The sequence below is a fragment of the Archocentrus centrarchus genome, chromosome 7 (genome assembly GCF_007364275.1).
Source record: "Archocentrus centrarchus isolate MPI-CPG fArcCen1 chromosome 7, fArcCen1, whole genome shotgun sequence".
In the NCBI taxonomy this organism is placed as follows: Eukaryota; Metazoa; Chordata; class Actinopteri; order Cichliformes; family Cichlidae; genus Archocentrus; species Archocentrus centrarchus.
In genome coordinates, this window is record NC_044352.1 from 34,946,944 (window position 1) to 34,964,888 (window position 17,945).

The 17,945-nt window shown below is 41.8% G+C and overlaps 2 protein-coding genes across 2 annotated transcripts; one reads left to right on the plus strand and one right to left on the minus strand.

The window, feature by feature from the left end:
- Nucleotides 1-44: 44 nt before the first annotated feature.
- Nucleotides 45-6,823, plus strand: cfap126 (cilia and flagella associated protein 126). The gene is made up of 5 exons (XM_030733832.1): nt 45-259; nt 360-422; nt 596-670; nt 768-953; nt 6,421-6,823. Exons 1-5 carry the CDS (start codon nt 233-235, stop codon nt 6,757-6,759), a joined length of 690 nt encoding a protein of 229 aa, XP_030589692.1. The 5' UTR covers nt 45-232; the 3' UTR covers nt 6,760-6,823.
- Nucleotides 6,803-16,109, minus strand: LOC115783147 (alpha-1,3-mannosyl-glycoprotein 4-beta-N-acetylglucosaminyltransferase C-like). The gene is made up of 5 exons (XM_030733826.1): nt 15,658-16,109; nt 13,685-13,783; nt 13,315-13,465; nt 9,281-9,535; nt 6,803-9,190 (listed from the first exon to the last, which is right to left on the minus strand). Exons 2-5 carry the CDS (start codon nt 13,778-13,780, stop codon nt 8,295-8,297), a joined length of 1,398 nt encoding a protein of 465 aa, XP_030589686.1. The 5' UTR covers nt 13,781-13,783; nt 15,658-16,109; the 3' UTR covers nt 6,803-8,294.
- Between the last annotated feature and the right edge of the window lie 1,836 nt (nt 16,110-17,945).

Here is a 17,945-nt window from a genome sequence, read left to right on the forward strand (position 1 = left end):
AAACCATTTGTAAACTAATTAATTATAAACACGGAATCAAATAGCACTGAAAAAGCGTGCATTAACAAGTACACTACAGAAACTCATTCATCTATATATTTTTTCGGGCCAGTGAACGGGTTTGTAGCTCTTCTTCTATCAGTCCTAATAAAGAGCATTCCTTCTGCATGTGTTGCTTGGCAACGAGTCACCAACACACCAGAGGAGGAGACTGTAGTTTACAGTTGCAGCAATGTCGTCCAGTTACTCAGCAAACCAGGTAATCTAAATAACTGCGCCAATAAAAACGCTAAACATTAAAGATTGTGTTGCTCTATTTATACATTTTGAAAGATCTCAGCTTCCACTTCCACCCACAGTATGACGGCGCATTTAAACCGCACAGGCTGCAGAACTGGTGTGAGACTAAGCACTTCAAAGAGGTAAGGGACGTTCTACCTGTCCCGTACTGTTGATCATCTTAGTTATATTTTCCATTTCCTGTTAGGTTTAAACATAGTAAAAAAAAAAAAAAATAGATTTGTGAAAAGAGTTTATGTCCCTGTGTGTGTGTGTGTGTGTGTGTGTGTTGTGTGTGTGTGTGGTGTGTGTGTAGAGACCTACTGCGCATTTGGGTCACACCACCTTCATTGCAGATAATAGAGGACACCTGCTTCCAGGAGTGGGGAAGGTGAGATCAAATCTCTTTTTTCTGTCTTCACTGGAAGTAACATTTTTTTACTCTGAATCTGTGACTTCACTCTCTTACTGGGTGTGTTCTGTTACAGAGAGGCTCTGCATGGCCTGACTATAAAGGCACCTGGAATCTACCTGCTCACATCCCAGCCCAGCGAATCAACCCTACCGCCCGCTCTGTGGAAGGTCTCAACAGGCTTAAGTCATGGGGAATGTACCCAAAGCACACTGACATGTCTCAGCCACACAGAGGCAGCAAAAGCACAAATAGGATGCAGGTTAGACCCACACAAACATACACAGCCTGGTGTCCAGTGTTTATTTTCAGTGTAGACATTTTTGCTGCCTAGCCTCCTGTTTTCACAGGCTCTGTGCTGTTTTCATAAAATGTTATTTTATTCAAGCATGTGACTGAGTCATGAAAGGTGCTGTGTAATGCTTCATCTTTCCAAGTAAAGGCTAACCTTTGAGCTGAATCTTAAAAGCAATTAACTGCCTGAGGAGGTTTCAGCAAAGACCATTTTTATGCTTAATTACATGCTTCAGGACTATACAAATTTGGGGATTTCCAAACAACATTATTGACTCACTATGATGAGCACAGATAAGGCATATTGCTGTGAGTGCTTTAGTCACCAACTGCAGTCATGTGAAAAATAAAGTTTCCACGGGACTCTGCATGGTCCTGTGAAAAACTTAGTGCATCCTTACTACTTCCATAGGAATTAAGAGGCTGCCGCTGATCAAATGCACTTGATTCACTGATCATCAGGAAGTGTGACCACCTCTATAAAACCAGAAATTGGCAGATTTTAGGTTTGGAGCTTTCAGGTGCTTGTTAACACACGCCACAATCTTCCCAGGAGTGAATGTACATTCCCATAAGCATCGCCCCAAGGTCGGATCATGCAGTAATCAAAGAAATTACAACAAAACCTAAGAGCTATATTTCAGACTCTACAGGCCTCATGTTTAAATGTTACAGTTTGCAACAATACAATTAGACAAAGACTGAGCAAGTATGATACAAAGGAAGTAAAATCTAACACAAGACACACTGGTGAGACTGGGAAACTAAAACAAGAATCTTTATTATGCAAAGAAATGGAACAGGTTAAAATAATGAGAAAAATTTGATTTGAGAGAAGCGCTATAGTCACTGCACTCAAAAACTCTTATTGCTAGTAGAACATATTTGTGATCAAAATGAGCAGAAACTATGCTGAAAGATCGATATTATTTTATCAGCCTGAAACTCGTAAAGAAATTTCTAGATTAAAAAAAAATGAACCTCGCCCTGAAATGTTAAGTAAATGTTAAATGGTAATGACAAATATTAAGCAAAACATTGCTTAATAGGGTGCCCGGGTGGCTCAGTGGTGGAGCGGGCGACTACATGTATATGCCACGTTGCGGTGCGGGCGGTGTGGGTTTGAGTCCCAGGCTGTCGCCAGTTTGCCCGCGTGTCCTCCTCTGTATCTTTCCCCCATTTCCTGTTTCCCTCCATGGCTAACAAAAGCTGCTGTGGCCTAAAATGAATTTAAAAAAATTAAAAAACATTGCTTAATATGTTTTTGCTTAGGGATGTCAGAGATGATGACATCCCTGACATGGTTGTCCGGGGAGATCTCCTCCCAGATCTGGACCAGGGCCTCACTGAGCTCCTGGACAGTCTGAGGCACAACCTGGTGGCATTGGATGGACCAAAACATCATGTCCCAGAAGTGTTCCATTGCATTTAGGTCAAGTGAGCGTGGGGGCCACTTAATAGTGTCAGTTCCTTCATCGTCCTGGAACTGCCTGCATACTCTCACCACATGAGGAGAGGTGAATATGGTCATGCACCAGGAGGATCCCAGGACCCACTGCACCAGTGTAGGGTCTGACAATGTGTCCAAGGATTTCATCCTGATATCTAATGGCAATCAGGGTGCCACTGCCTAACATGTAGAGGTCTGTGCATCCCTCCATGCCTCTCCAGATCATCACTGAGCCACCACCAAACTGGTCGTGCTGAACAGAGGAGGAGGAACAGTTTATTTGAAGGGTTTCAGTCAGGTTTCAGAATTCATCACAGTACAGAAACAGCATTAGTGAAGGTTACCAATGATCTTCTTAGAGCCTCTGACAGTGGACTCATCTCTGTGCTTGTGCTGTTGGACCTCAGTGCAGTGGTTTGAATCATATTTATCTAATAGACTCCAATTTGTTCATGTAAATGGGGAGTCTTCTTCACACACTAAGGTTAATTATGGAGTTCCACAGGGTTCTGTACTAGGACCAATTTTATTTACATTATACATGCTTCCCTTAGGCAGTATTATTAGAAAGCACTGCATACATTTTCATTGTTACGCAGATGATACCCAGCTGTATCTATCCATGAAGCCAGATGACACACATCAATTAGAATGTCTTAAAGACATAAAGGCCTGGATGACCTCTAATTCCCTGCTTCTAAATTCATATTTCTAAATTCATATTTCTAAAATTAGAAACATACTGTCTCAGAGTGATGCTGAAAAGCTCATTCATGCATTTATTACTTCTAGGCTGGACTATTGTAATTCATTATTATCAGGCTGTCCTAAAAGCTCCCTGAAAAGCCTTCAGCTGATCCAAAATGCTGCAGCTAGAGTACTGACAGGGACTAGAAAGAGAGAGCAGATTTCTCCCATATTGGCTTCTCTTCATTGGCTCCCTGTTAAATCTAGAATAGAATTTAAAATCCTTCTCCTCACCTACAAGGTCTTGAATAATCAGGCCCCATCTTATCTCAAAGACCTCATAGTCCCATATCACCCCAACAGAGCACTTCGCTCTCAGACTGCTGGCTTACTTGTGGTTCCTAGGATACTTAAGAGTAGAATGGGAGGCAGAGCCTTCAGCTTTCAGGCCCCTCTTCTGTGGAACCAGCTTCCAGCTTGGATTCAGGAGAAAGACACCCTCTCTATTTTTAAGATTAGGCTTAAAACTTTCCTTTATGATCAAGTTTATAGTTAGGGCTGGATCAGGTGACCCTGAACCCTCCCTTGGTTATGCTGCTATAGGCCTAGGCTGCTGGGGGGTTCCCATGATGCACTGTTTCTTTTTATTGCTGCTCATAGGGGGTCGTTTTGACTGTTCAGTCTTACTGTAGGGTCTTTACCTTACAATACAAAGCGCCTTGAGGTGACTGTTGTTGAACTGAACTGAACTGAATGATGTTACAGGCAGCATATAGTTCTCCACAGCTTCTCCAGACCCTTTCAGATCTGTCACACATGTTCAGGGTGAACCTGCTCTCATCTGTGAAAAGCACAGGGAACCAATAGTCGACCTGCTAATTCTGGTATTCTGTGGCAAATGGCAATCGAGCTCCACAGTTCCGGCCAATGAGCACAGGGCCCACTTAAGGATGTTTACAAGACTACTGAAATGTATTAAGTATGTGATCACATGAAAAAGCTTTTTAGATGCCTTTAATATTTTATGTATACAAAAAGCTGTTCAGCTAATGTGTTAAATGCTAAAGTGAGGCAATGCTTTTCTTTGAAAGAGCATAACTACACTTTTCCTGGAACTCCCAGCTTATTTGTTTAATGTTTTCTTGGAGAGGCGAAGGAATATACAAATAAGCTTGAGATGTTTTTGGTTTTGCAAGCAACCACAGATGCAGGTGCATTGGCACACTCAAAATTTCTAATTGTTCAGTATAAGGCTGCAACTATTAATTATTTCCATGATTGACTAACCTGCTGAATATTTTCTATATGATTTTCTGGATTATTAATGCATGAAATGTTTCCTGATCATTTTTAAAATTACTCCCAGTTAATGAATCACTGAATAAAGCTGACAAGCAAATAGAGACAAATGGTACACTAACAACTGCTTTTGACCTATAGTGACATATTGATATAAAGCAGCAATATGAAAATATTGGGCGGCACAAAAGTATATAATGAAGTAAAGTACTAGTACCTCAAATTTATACTTAAGTAAATACACTTTGTTGTATTCCTCCACACTGAAATGCATAAAATTGAGCCTGATCAGTAGCAAGTTAATGATACCAGTAGTCCTTTATAACAGACATTACTGATTAAATGTGCTTACTTTATGACAAGTTTTGTATGTCTGTTGCGCAGAGTTTTTGATATTCACCATTATCTGGTGAGTACAGCTGCTGTATAACAGTTACAGTAGGAACACTGTGCCAAGGAGCATGGCCACAGAGCATGCCCGATCTTGTCTGCTCTGGGACACAAAGCAGGGCCAGGCCTTGTTAGTATTTAGAGGAGACCACCTGGGAATACCAGGTGCTGTAAATTTTGGTGGCTGTATCTCAGGGGGGTAGAGCAAGTCATCTACTGTACTAATCAGAAGGTTGGTGGTTTGATCCCTGGCTGCACTAGGATGCCTGCCAAAGTATCTGTGGGCACGATACTGAACCCCAAGCTGGCCTCCGATGTGTTCAGTGGAGTGTGATTGTGTGTGTGGAATTGGAGAATGAAGACCTGTTGTATAAAGCGACTTGAGTGCTCAAGTACAAACATTTACTAAGGATGAGGCCAGTTCTGTGGATGATCCTCAGACCCACCAGTCTGTTTATGGCCAAGTCTATGAAAACTTCTAAATCCATATCAGCACTGAGAGAAAATAAAAATCCTGAACTATGTTCAGAGGAAAGAGCAAAGTGCAGCTGTTCTACTGGAACTCCCTCCTGAGTGGTTAGCAAACAGATATAAAATCAGCTTGGTTCCTTCCTCAACTTATTTTTGCTGTGCTGATAAAAACAGTCATCTCAGTTAGCTTTTGTAAAAGCTTGCTAATGCTTCAGTTGTTTGCCTGAAGCAGTAAAAATCCCCCTGGCATGTTGCACTGAATGGCCGACCTCAGTAAATGCAGTAGAAATTTGCAGCATTGCTGAGGACACCCTGAAAGAAGCGAACGTTCACACCACTCTCCACAACTGAATCTGTGGCAGCGCTCCTCATGCAAAACCTGCAGCACTGCATTTGCGCAAGTTAGCCTGTCCCAGTCATCTCATGCGCAGCTGTTCTGGTCCTTTACAAATCAAAATCTACCAATAATACCAATATTATTGCTTTCTGAATAAGTCCTTATTAAAAGTTAAAAGCTTTCAAATGGAAGAAAATTAAATAATTTAAACCCAGTGCAAATTTTCCCTGTGAAACAATTCAAACCATCTTTTCACATTTTAGAACTTGGGTAGGTTTGGCTAATAATCAGTATTTGTGTTGTAACAAAAACTTGCTGTTAAACCTTTGGGTATTGTGCTCTATGTTAAATGCTACACTTAACATTACTTATTTAAAAATGAAATGTGCTCATAATAAGCCACTGGTGGTTATACCAAGCAAAGCTGTAGCAATAGATGCTCACTGAGTATCTGATGTAATAAAGAAACTTTTAAAGCTGGCTTGTTTTCTGACAATTAAAAGCAATAATTTTAACTCAGCAGCATTAAGTTACTGCTAACAGTAGCACTAATGGAAAAGTCTCAAAGGTGCACAAACTTAGGAAGGCTCCAGGGTTTGGTAATATTTAACCAACCTTAGCAACCACAGGCTTTTGGAGTATGAAGTAGCCTTACTAGATCAAATAAGACTGTAAGAGTAGGTGAATGAAAGTAAGCAAGAATGTGTTCTCTGTTATTAATTCTACTTTTTATTTCTAAGGTGTGGAAGGGAAAAAAAGTATAAGTTTAGTGATTTTAGCATCGGTTCCAATCTTTTTCAGACTAGTGGGAAAGCACTGCAGGATGGTGTTACCCCATCTGCTGCAGCTGAAGCCCAAACTGCTTCTCAGAACCACCCAGAAACTGGGAGTGAGACAACCACCAACCAGAGCCAGGCAGGCTCACAGGCAGCAGAACAAGCTACAGAAGACAGGCTGCTGACCCAGTGCGCTGCAGCTGAAGAGCAGCCAGCTTTGACGCCCGCTGCTGGGGAGGGAATCCACAGCAGGCCTGATACTGGTGAGGGTAGACCAACAAGTAATGTGTCAGCAAAAGCAGCCAGCCGGGCACCACCACCATCCTCCAAGCAGAGACAAGGAGACATACAGCAAGACCAGTGAACAGTCCTTTAATTCTCAGTGCATCAGATAATAAAATTATGAAAATAAATACATTTTAACAGCAGTAGTGTCGACCAGTTGTACTGAAGCCATTTCCAGCATTTGAATCATGAAAAATAAAAATGATAACCCAGAGAACTAAATAAAATGTTAGTGATCCCACGCTAACTGCAAACTTCATCTTCCCTTCACGTCCCCTGGGCCTTTTACTGCTACTGGGATAGACATTTTGTCAAGCTGACGCTCCAATCAAGAATGTCTTATTGTTCTGTCAGCTGACCCTGAATCCTGCAGAAGAATAAAAGACATTGTTCTCCCACACAAGCAGATGGTAACGTAGTAACATTAGAAGTATTCAGTGTACCAACAGCTCAGATTTTGGGATAAGGAAATGCAGCAAATGCACATGTACATTCTTTTTTGGCACATTTGTACAGCCTTGCATACACATGGTTCTCCTTTATAAAGCCAATCACTGGGAAACCGTATGCAGCCCAATTTAATATCCTGCCTCTAGCCATGAATGGATGGATTTACTTTGTTAATCTAAATTTACTTCGTGTGGGTTCTGTGGGTGCTCTCAGAAAAGGGGGGACGTGTTCTTCTTTTGCATGAAATGGGCTGACCGGGTACGTCATAGCTCAGCCAAGAAACAGGTCACAAGTGCCAGGAAGAAACCAAACAAATATACCACGACAGCAAAACTGGCAAGAGGGGCATCCTCAGAAGCCAGAGAGCCCAGAGAGAACAGCACACAGAGAACATGCAGATTCCAAATAAAGACCCCAAACGGCACATGTGAACCGAGAACTTTCCTGCTGTGAGGCAACAGGATGAAGCCACCGTTTCACCTTTGTGACACTGAAAACTGGCTTTAGACTCAACACACCTCAGTAACCCATTACTCTTTGTAGTACACCCATCTGCAATCAGACAGGACCCAAACTACTTAATGGAAAAAGGAACTGAGGCTTTAACAAAGCAAAATCTGTGTTTAAAACAAACAAACAATAAAACAAACACAGGTTTTGTTTTTTATTTTGTTTCTTTATAAACAGGTCAGACTACATATGTGACCGTCTTTACGTCATTACACACACACACACACACACCTCTTTGTGTAGTTTGTGTAATAACTCTGGTCCGAGGTCTCCTGTAAATGAATCCCTGACCACATGATTCATAATGAACACGTGGATTTTACTGCGCCGTTCCTCTCTTCTACATTTTAGAACAATGAACATGAAATAAATGAGGAGTGAGTGCAGGTTCATACATAGTGCAATTATCCAAAAGTGTGAACAATAAATGCATACAGTACAACATGTGGAGCTGGCTGCCTGCTTATGGCTCGTTCATTCTGTGAAGAGACTGCACATAAGCACAGTTTGGTCACACTTGCCTTAAAGTGACAGCTTGCGTAAAGCACTTTGATGTTTGATTAAAGAAACAATTTAACAAGGCACACAAGTTCCAAGTTCAGTTTGGCAGACCAAAGTAGTCATTCATCTGTCAGGAAGAATTAAGAGCCACGCCTATTGAGGAGGTGTACTCGGATTTGTGGTGATTCTGATTTTCCTAATGATCATCCAGTCCTTCTGAGCAGCTGTGACTTGTATCTTCAGACATGAAGACGCTGAGCTGTACTTTCTATCCACCTCCTGCATTTCAAATTTCCCGTTCTCAAAGGTGCCCAATGACTCGAACTCTTCACAACTCTTCCCGTTGTCTTTAGCCACCACATTGCGACCTAACGCCACCTCACCTGACTCCAAGATGTCTTTGCCCCCTGACCCTGTTTCTACAAATATCCCTGTCACCACTATAGGTACAGTGAACACCACAGTCAGGCAATTTCCTTTTTCTGGGGAGCGGCCCCAGAAGAATCCCTCACCAGCATCCCAAGCCAGTTTGGGGAAGTGCATCTTATAAGTGGACATGTCAGAGTAAACTTCAGCTGATGGATTTGTGTAGACATCCTCCTCAAAGTTCTTGTCTTTTAGCTTGTTATATATGCCTTTGAAGGAAGAGAAAGTCCCCATGTGTTGGAAAAGTGCGGGTTTGATGAGGATGGTCTCTTTCTGAGTCATCACCATTCGGAAGTGAGTCATCAACCAGTCGCAGGGCATTTCCTGGTAGAAGAGGAAGAGGAAGCGGGCCAGTAGAGGAAGGTGTGCTGACTTGTAGAGTTTCCCGATGTAGCCGAGGGCAGAGAATTCCAACGTTGCCCAAGTACTCTTCTTTGCTTCTTGCTCCTCAACGCGCCTCTTAATGGTTGTTAGGAAGCTTTTTGCTGAGAAGACGTCATCCTCTAGCTGCAGGTAGTAACGTCCAAGACCTACACAGTAGTGGATCAGGAAGGAATAATCCAGGTTCTGCTTGGAGCGGAACGTTACCCTTTCAGGAGCGTCGTTGAAATTCCTCTTTAGACCTACAGAGAACCAGAGAGATATAACGCCAAGATACTCGAAGTGGACGTGAATGAATTTGTATATAAGGTACGATCACATGTGAGCTGCACCTGTAATAGGAGGGTACCAATCCTGGGAAACATGGATGACCACAAGGTCACCTTGTTCCAGCTCAGAGGCAAAATTTGATTTGAGCTCCTTGACAGTAGTAATTCTCCATCTGACATCGAAATCTGCTAGCAGCACTACCACCACCATGGAGGCGCGCTCATCAGGAGATGACTGGGAGAAGAGGGACCGCAATGTGGGGACCAGATAGCTGCCCTTCGTCCTCTTTACTGAGGATAATCCAACAGATAAATACCCTGAAACAGGAAAAAAGAATAAAGTGTAAAAAAAGTTTTTCATTTATTTATTTTTGGCCACAGGGACTTTATTGACAGTGTAGATATGAGAGGGAGAAGAAATAAGGGAAGACATGCAGGAAAGAGCGACAGACCGGGGCTCGAACCTCCCCCGCCTGCTTTCAGCCTCGCAGCAAATATGGTCGCCTGCTCCACTACTGAGCCACCCCGGCCCCCATAAAGTGTAAAGTCTTATGTAATTGGAAAAAAACAAAACAAAGTGCAACACAAATAAGCATTCTATAGATTATTATTTTAATAAAAAAACAAAACAAAACCAAATTCTCTGAACCATCATTACGTATCAAGCTGTGCCACCATAAATTCCCTGGATCCTCCAATAAGCATTTTATAAACAATGACTCAATGTGTAATAAGAATTAAGTTTATAAATTAAATACAATAATGAAATAAATATACCAGAATAACTGAACGGATGGACATTCTGTATATTGCCTCTTGTATACTGGTGTTGACCGTTTGGTTGTTGTTGTTGTTGTTGTTATTATTTTAATAATAAATAAAAATGTTATATATTAAAAAAAAAAAAAAAAAAAAAAAGAAAATGGCCACCAGTGCAAAATAAAACAAAGTGAAGGTGTGATGGAGCGAGTCAGAAAGGTGATGATCAAAGATTGTGTTGCACTGGAGGCAATAAAGCGGTTCTAAATGTTAAAAAGAATAGAAATGAAAACTATTCTGTGGTTAAAAAAAAAAACTTCATGCAACTGTGTTATACTTTACAAACCAGCACAATCTGGTGGGTACATTTAATAAAGCTGCCAGCTGACAACCTGAGAGGCGTTTCTTTAACTCGAGAATCTTGGTCAGTTTCTCACACTTGTTGTACTCTTCTAATGTGGTTAGAGTCAGTTTGGAGGACAAAACTTTTATATGAAATCCTACTTTTTAAGCAGTCTGCCCATTGAACAGCCTTTATTTTGAGAGATACTTTAAGACTATCCATTATAACTGAACCCATTAAAGCTGTTATATATTATATATATTAGGGGTGGGACTCGATTAAAAAATTAATCTAATTAATTAGAAGCTTTGTAATTAATTAATCGAAATTAATCGCATTTTAATCACATTTCAATATTTGACATGAGAAATATTAATTTAAGTTTGGTTGGTGAATGAATCAATAAGCTTAAACTTCAAAATGTTGTTTATTTTCCCACCAGTCTGCTACACAGACCAACGAAGGGTGGAAGTGCTCCTGTGATAAGCAAACTCCTGAAATTAAAGTTAAGCATCATAACTGGATAGTTTTATTCAACATTAATGTCTCACTTGTTATAGCTGGAAATTAATCATTCTCTCAGCTGTATTCCTTGATGTTGAAATGTGTTATGCTTGTTTTAACAGCTTATTTTGAATAAAAGAATTAAAATTAAACCACAAAAAGGAGCAAAAGTTCGTTCTCCGTTTAACCAGCTGCTTTTACACAGCTGTGCTTCACACTGTCACTGTTGCTAGGCGACATGAGCTACGCAGAAGTGAGGGCAGGCGATGCTGATATGAAGGCTAGCCGCTCACTTCTGGCCTTTGCGGTCTACGTGTGTCCTTCACAGGATGCGGCCCCTGAATTTAGACATTGTGCGTCGATATAATCTGTATGCCTGGAATTCGTGCACTGAGAAACGTTCCATGGTGCAAAGTGCGATTAAAATGCGTTAAAAATTTTAATTCGTTATTTTCCCCGTAGTTAATTAATTGAAATTAACGCGTTAAAGTCCCACCCCTAATATATATATATATATATATATATATATATATATATATATATATATATATATATATATATATATATATATATATATATATATATGACACTTTGACACAATGAAAAGTAGTCTGTGTGCAGCTTAAAAGATATACTTAAATATATGCAGACATGTGAGGGGTGTACTCACTTTTGTGATACACTGTATATATATCAGAATAACAAAGAAACTCGTATCACAACTGTACATGTAAATACACTACTCAAAACAATAAAGGGAAAACTTAAACAACACAATATAACTCCAAGTAAATCAAACTTCTGTGAAATCAAACTGTCCACTTAGGAAGCAACACTGATTGACAATCAGTTTCACATGCTGTTGTGCAAATGGAATAGACAACAGGTGGAAATTATTGGCAAGTAGCAAGACATACTCAATAAAGGAGTGGTTCTGCAGGTGGGGACCACAGACCACTTCTCAGTACCTATGCTTTCTGCCTGATGTTTTGGTCACTTTTGAATGTTGGTGGTGCTTTCACACTCGTGGTAGCATGAGACGGACTCTACAACCCACACAAGTGGCTCAGGTAGTGCAGCTCATCCAGGATGGCACATCAATGCGAGCTGTGGCAAGAAGGTTTGCTGTGTTTGTCAGCGTAGTGTCCAGAGGCTGGAGGCGCTACCAGGAGACAGGCCAGTACACCAGGAGACGTGGAGGAGGCCGTAGGAGGGCAACAACCCAGCAGCAGGACCGCTACCTCTGCCTTTGTGCAAGGAGGAACAGGAGGAGCACTGCCAGAGCCCTGCAAAATGACCTCCAGCAGGCCACAAATGTGCATGTGTCTGCACAAACGGTAAACCGACTCCATGAGGATGGTATGAGGGCCCGACGTCCACAGATGGGGGTTGTGCTCACAGCCCAACACCGTGCAGGACGCTTGGCATTTGCCAGAGAACACCAGGATTGGCAAATTCGCCACTGGCACAGGGTGCCAGATGAAAGCAGGTTCACACTGAGCACATGTGACAGACGTGACAGAGTCTGGAGACGCCGTGGAGAGCGATCTGCTGCCTGCAACATCCTTCAGCATGACCGGTTTGGCAGTGGGTCAGTAATGGTGTGGGGTGGCATTTCTTTGGAGGGCCGCACAGCCCTCCATGTGCTCACCAGAGGTAGCATGACTGTCATTTGGTACCGAGATGAGATCCTCAGACCCCTTGTGAGACCATATGCTGGTGCGGTTGGCCCTGGGTTCCTCCTAATGCAGGACAATGCTAGACCTCATGTGGCTGGAGTGTGTCAGCAGTTCCTGCAAGATGAAGGCATTGAAGCTATGGACTGGCCCGCCCGTTCCCCAGACCTGAATCCGATTGAGCACATCTGGGACATCGTGTCTCGCTCCATCCACCAACGTCACGTGACACCACAGACTGTCCAGGAGTTGGCGGACGCTCTAGTCCAGGTCTGGGAGGAGATCCCTCAGGAGACCATCAGCCACCTCATCAGGAGCATGCCCAGGTGTTGTAGGGAGGTCATACAGGCACGTGAAGGCCACACACAATACTGAGCCTCATTTTGACTTGTTTTAAGGACATTACATCAAAGTTGGATCAGACTGTAGTGTGTTTTTCCACTTTAATTTTGTGTGTGACTCCAAATCCAGGCCTCCATTGGTTAATAAATTTGATTTCCATTGATGATTTTTGTGTGATTTTGTTGTCAGCACATTCAACTTTGTACAGAACAAAGTATTCAATGAGAATATTTCATTCATTCAGATCGAGGATGTGTTATTTGAGTGTTCCCTTTATTTCTTTGAGCAGTGTATGAATATGCAAATGACAGTGGAAAAATGGTACTCCACAGTTTCCATAACTTATGAAATGACACCAGAACGCAGTGCCATTATTCCTATAGATGATTTTTGGATTTCAACAATTTCTTTTTTCCTTGCTGTGAGAAAACAGCAGCCATGTGATCATAACAAAGATAAAGTGTGGTACTCACTCTGTTCAGTACGTAACACTCCGGCAAGCAGCTGATAGGACACATTGAGAGTAAGATAATCTCCCTGTTCAACCCAGGACTCCATACTAACCAGTCTCTCTGCTTGCCATGTTAACTCATGAGGAACTGGTTCAGGTGCTCTTGCAAAGGCCTGCAAAACAAGCAAACCTATTTAAAGTCTGAGTAGAATATGCATGTGCATGTGTGAGACACTGTGCTACCTTTGTTACTCTGAAAAAACAAGGAGAGCGCAAGTGCAGTTACAGGGATGCTGTCTTATACAAGTCACACCTTCAAGTGTGAATTACACGAACAGTTTGAAAATCTTCATAAACATTCTATATGTAGTTTATCATTCATGTGTTCTTACAGTCAGGAGAACATCTGAATGGTTAATGAAGTATAATCCCCCGATGAGAAGCAGCACTGCCACAATAACGTTCTTCTTCTTCGAATAAAGCCGCATTTCCTGTCACAAACACACAGGTGATATTATACTGCAGTGTAAGTCAGTACAACTGTAAATAATTCAGCCAATAGTTAATGATTCAGAAGGCTTTGACACAGGTTGTTCCACCTGGAGTCTTGTATATACAGTCTGTATGTATCAGATTCTATAGATAAGTCTACTAAACACTGTAGCTCTGCTCTAAATAACACACACACACTGTTCACTGCAGTTTATGGAATGATCTTTCTGCCCCAGTGTTTAATCTGAGATGTGGAAACAAAACTTTTCTGTTTGTATAATGTAAGGAAGCTGTTGAACATACAGAACCGGTTTGTTTCCACAGGAAGTGGCTTTGAGGCCTCTGTGGCAGTCCGTTGCACCGTGGTGGCTGGCACCAAAAGCTTTTCTTTCTATATTATGGCTGTTTAAGATTTTTTCCAAAACAAACTGTTCTTACTGAGCTGAGCTACTCCTGATGCTGAAGAGACATGCACACAGTCATCATCCAGCCATGCATGCAGACATGCTCTGTAGTAAAAATGATTGGCCTAACATGAAGTTGTTGCAACATTTACAGAAAGTGACCAAGGTGAGACATTCAGAAGCCATCAGATTAACAGGACTGCATCTCTGAAAGGGTCTGTGATGTGTCACAGAAGGATGAACAACATTCTTCCAACAGATATGCCCTGATTTGGCATTTTGATGGTGGTGAAGGAAAGTGTTGTTAAAAACTACATGAAATCCCATTTATGTTGAGATCTGGTGACTGAAGGCCAAAGTATACGATTCATTACTTTCATCATCAAACCACTCTGAGCCTTCTCAGCCTGCCCTGTTATTCTGGAAGAGATCTTCCCCATCAGATTAGACAGGTTTGGCCACAGGATAAACGAATTAATTAATCTGTCACCTGCCTGCGCATTTCCAACAACCATTAGACTGTACAGCCTCCCTCAGAGGGAGTTTGTGTCTATTGTCATTGTGAACGTCTTTTCTTCTTGTTTGCTTAGACTGTTTCTGATTTGATTTGACAGAGAAAAGGGAAGATCATTTACAGTTAATGACACAGAGTCAGGCTGCTCCACTCTGCTCTGTGTTTTGCGCATGTTCCAGGGCACCGAGTTATGATCAGCCCTGGGTACTTTCATGTCAGACTACGCCTTACAGCCAGGCTTGACGACAGGCTGAGATTTTTAAAATGCTATTGTCCTGTCAACAAATACAGGGTCACTCCATAGCACACGCTAATTATAGCCAAGCCCCCCTCATCTATAATTAGTACGCCGTCTCATCTTCGACTATTACATTACAAAAATCAAATAAACGTTTTCCGCATCGAACGAAGAAAATATTAAATTGCGTTGTCCAAAATATGACTGACAATACAGGGTTTCCGTGTATTTTAATTTAAACACCCTTAATTGTTTAACAGTACCACGAGAAAAAACTAGCTAGTCGTATTGTAAGTTTTCACGGGGAGAGCCTACAGATAACTAGCTACTGTGGAAGTCATTTAAAGTTCAGAAATATTTTTCTTTTGCTACCGAGAACCTGTTTCTGCGCGATCAGGCTTTTAAAAATCAAAAAAGCTTTTCTTTTCTCTTTTCATTTATCTTACTCGTGCGACTCGAGCAGATTTCTAACTGTTCCCGGCAGCTAACTGAGAAAGCGGACTCGCTGATACCGCAGCCGCCGAAAAGCAGCCCCGTACGAACCTACAGCTTACAGTAAAGGCGACGGATCTAAATAAAAAGTTAGCTAAAGGTACAGCACGTGAGCTAAACAAGTCATCCATCCATTTCCTCCCGCTAGTGGGAGAGCAGCTGCTGAGAGGCAGAACATAAATGATATCGCTAAAAAACTTGTACCGGACCAGCATCTCCACTCACCTCTCTCCGCGGTTGACCGTCAGTCAACGAGTTAAGCGGCGATTATACTTTCCTCGTCCGCGAGTCCCCCTGGGTACCAGTGGCAGAAATTTCGTCATCAGAGGGCTTGCGCGAGGGTCTGTGCGGATGTCCGCGTGCTTTCCTGTTTGTTGTTTTTTATGACCGCGCGGACCCGTCAGTGGAGAACTTGCATTAAAGCCCTGATTTTACTGTGTACCTGGAGATCCGACAGAGAAGTACTTATAACTGTTATACGTCTTTAAAGTGCGCCGCCTGTGGCGCATGCATAGTTAGTGGGCTGTAATATAAATTATCCGGACAAGTCTGCGCAGTCACAGAAACAGGCAGGCACGCGGTGCTCATGGCGAAATTTGCGTCACTCCGACCTGAGCAGACCCTCGCGGACTCGCGGACGCAGAAAGTATAATCACACAACTTCTCGCGCTCAGGCGGCGGACTACCAAGAAGTGTAACCGGAGTGACTGTCTCACTGGGTGTGGGATCTCCAGCTGACCGTGCTGACACTTAAAACGCGCGGACAGTCAGAAAAGGTGCTCCAGGTGGAAGGAACTAGTATTAATTTAGCCTGACACCAAATTTCCCCTTACAAGCCACAACTGCTGACAGAGAATTGATCGTTAAATCTGGATTAATATCAGACTCGTGGATAAAACACTAAAAATATGGCAGAGTAGTCAAGCATGGTGGGATCTACAATATGTGAATTTGTTAAGTTGGTGTGCTTATGATAAAACATTTCCTCCGAACAGAATAGAAGAAAGATTTTAACACCCACAAAGGAATACTACAGAGCTTTCAAACATCGAGGGAGAATAAGAATGATCTTGAACACAAGGACTTTCTTTTTAAAAGATATCTCCAAATACGTGACTATTATAACTGGAATTTTAAGGTTGCAGCCCCGCCAACATTTTTTGTCATTTTGAGTTCAGCCTTTAGTTGCACCATAAATAAGGTCATCAAGAAGTTGTATGAAACACTGTCCCAAGCTAGGAGTGGTAAGAGTAGGCATATTAAGGAAAAATGGGGGAAAGAAGAGGACTGAAAGCAAATATGCTATTTTCACTGACTAATTCTGCAGATTGGTAAGAACATTATTGGAAAAATGTCATTAGGTACTTTAGGACTCAAAGACAAGAATGCACATTCAAAATGTTGGAGACTGTGGATCATAAAGAACAAATCTCAGTCATATATTTTGGAGATGTTCCTACTGGACATTTTCTGGAGAGACGTACACAAAACACTGAATACAGTATTCCAGATGTGTATACCAGAGGATGTTGAGGACATGTACTCAGGCCATATTCATGGTCTGAAACTGAGGAGAGATACAAAGCTGCTGCAAGCTCCTCTGGGTGCCAGTAACCAGAAAATGGCTAACTTCAACCTACAGTGGAGGAATGGCATGGAACTGGAAATGTTTAAAATGGAAAAATGTATATATTAAGTAAGATTTCAAAAAGACGAATTCTACTAAAGTCGGAATGATTGAATTCATAACCCCATTCAGAGCAGACACTGTATTACTCACCATCTACTATTGTAGGTAATGAGTCAAGTATTGGAACAGTGAGGCTAACCCCTTTAGTTTTGCTGTAGACTCAAAACATTTGGGTTTGACATAAAAAAAAAAAAATCATTAAGACAAAAGAGCAACATCTCAGCTTTTATTTCCAGGTATTTCCACCTGGATCTGATACACACTTCAGAAGATAGCACCTTTTGTCTGAACCAACCTGTTTTGCATGCGAGCAAACATTCTGGGAGAGATAAACTTGAATAAGACTTAAGACTTAATATTTAGTTGCATCCTTTGCTTGCAATAACCGCATCAAGCCTGTGACCCACTGACATCATTAAACTTTTGCATTCTTCTTTCTTGATGCTTTTCCAGGGTTAGCAGGTAAAATGCTCCATAGAGTTTAAGTCTGGGGAATGACTAGGCCAGTCAAAAACCCTTCCACTTCATACCTCTGATGAACTCCTTCACAGTGTATTTTGGGTCATTTCGGGATGTTCCAAACGGGTGAACTGGCTGTGGCCAATGTTTGTGACCTGGCTCTGATTGATTTCCATCTTCTCTCAGCTTCACAATTGCTCATTTTTCACCCATAGACTGTTTTTCATGTTGGTCACTCCTGTAACTACATATGTACAGTCTGCACAGGCAAAGCCCAAATCTGAAACTGAGTGTAGACATTCAGAGCTATTTATTGTGTGAATAATCCATATAGCAGGTCACACCTGGGCAACAAAGCCCACCT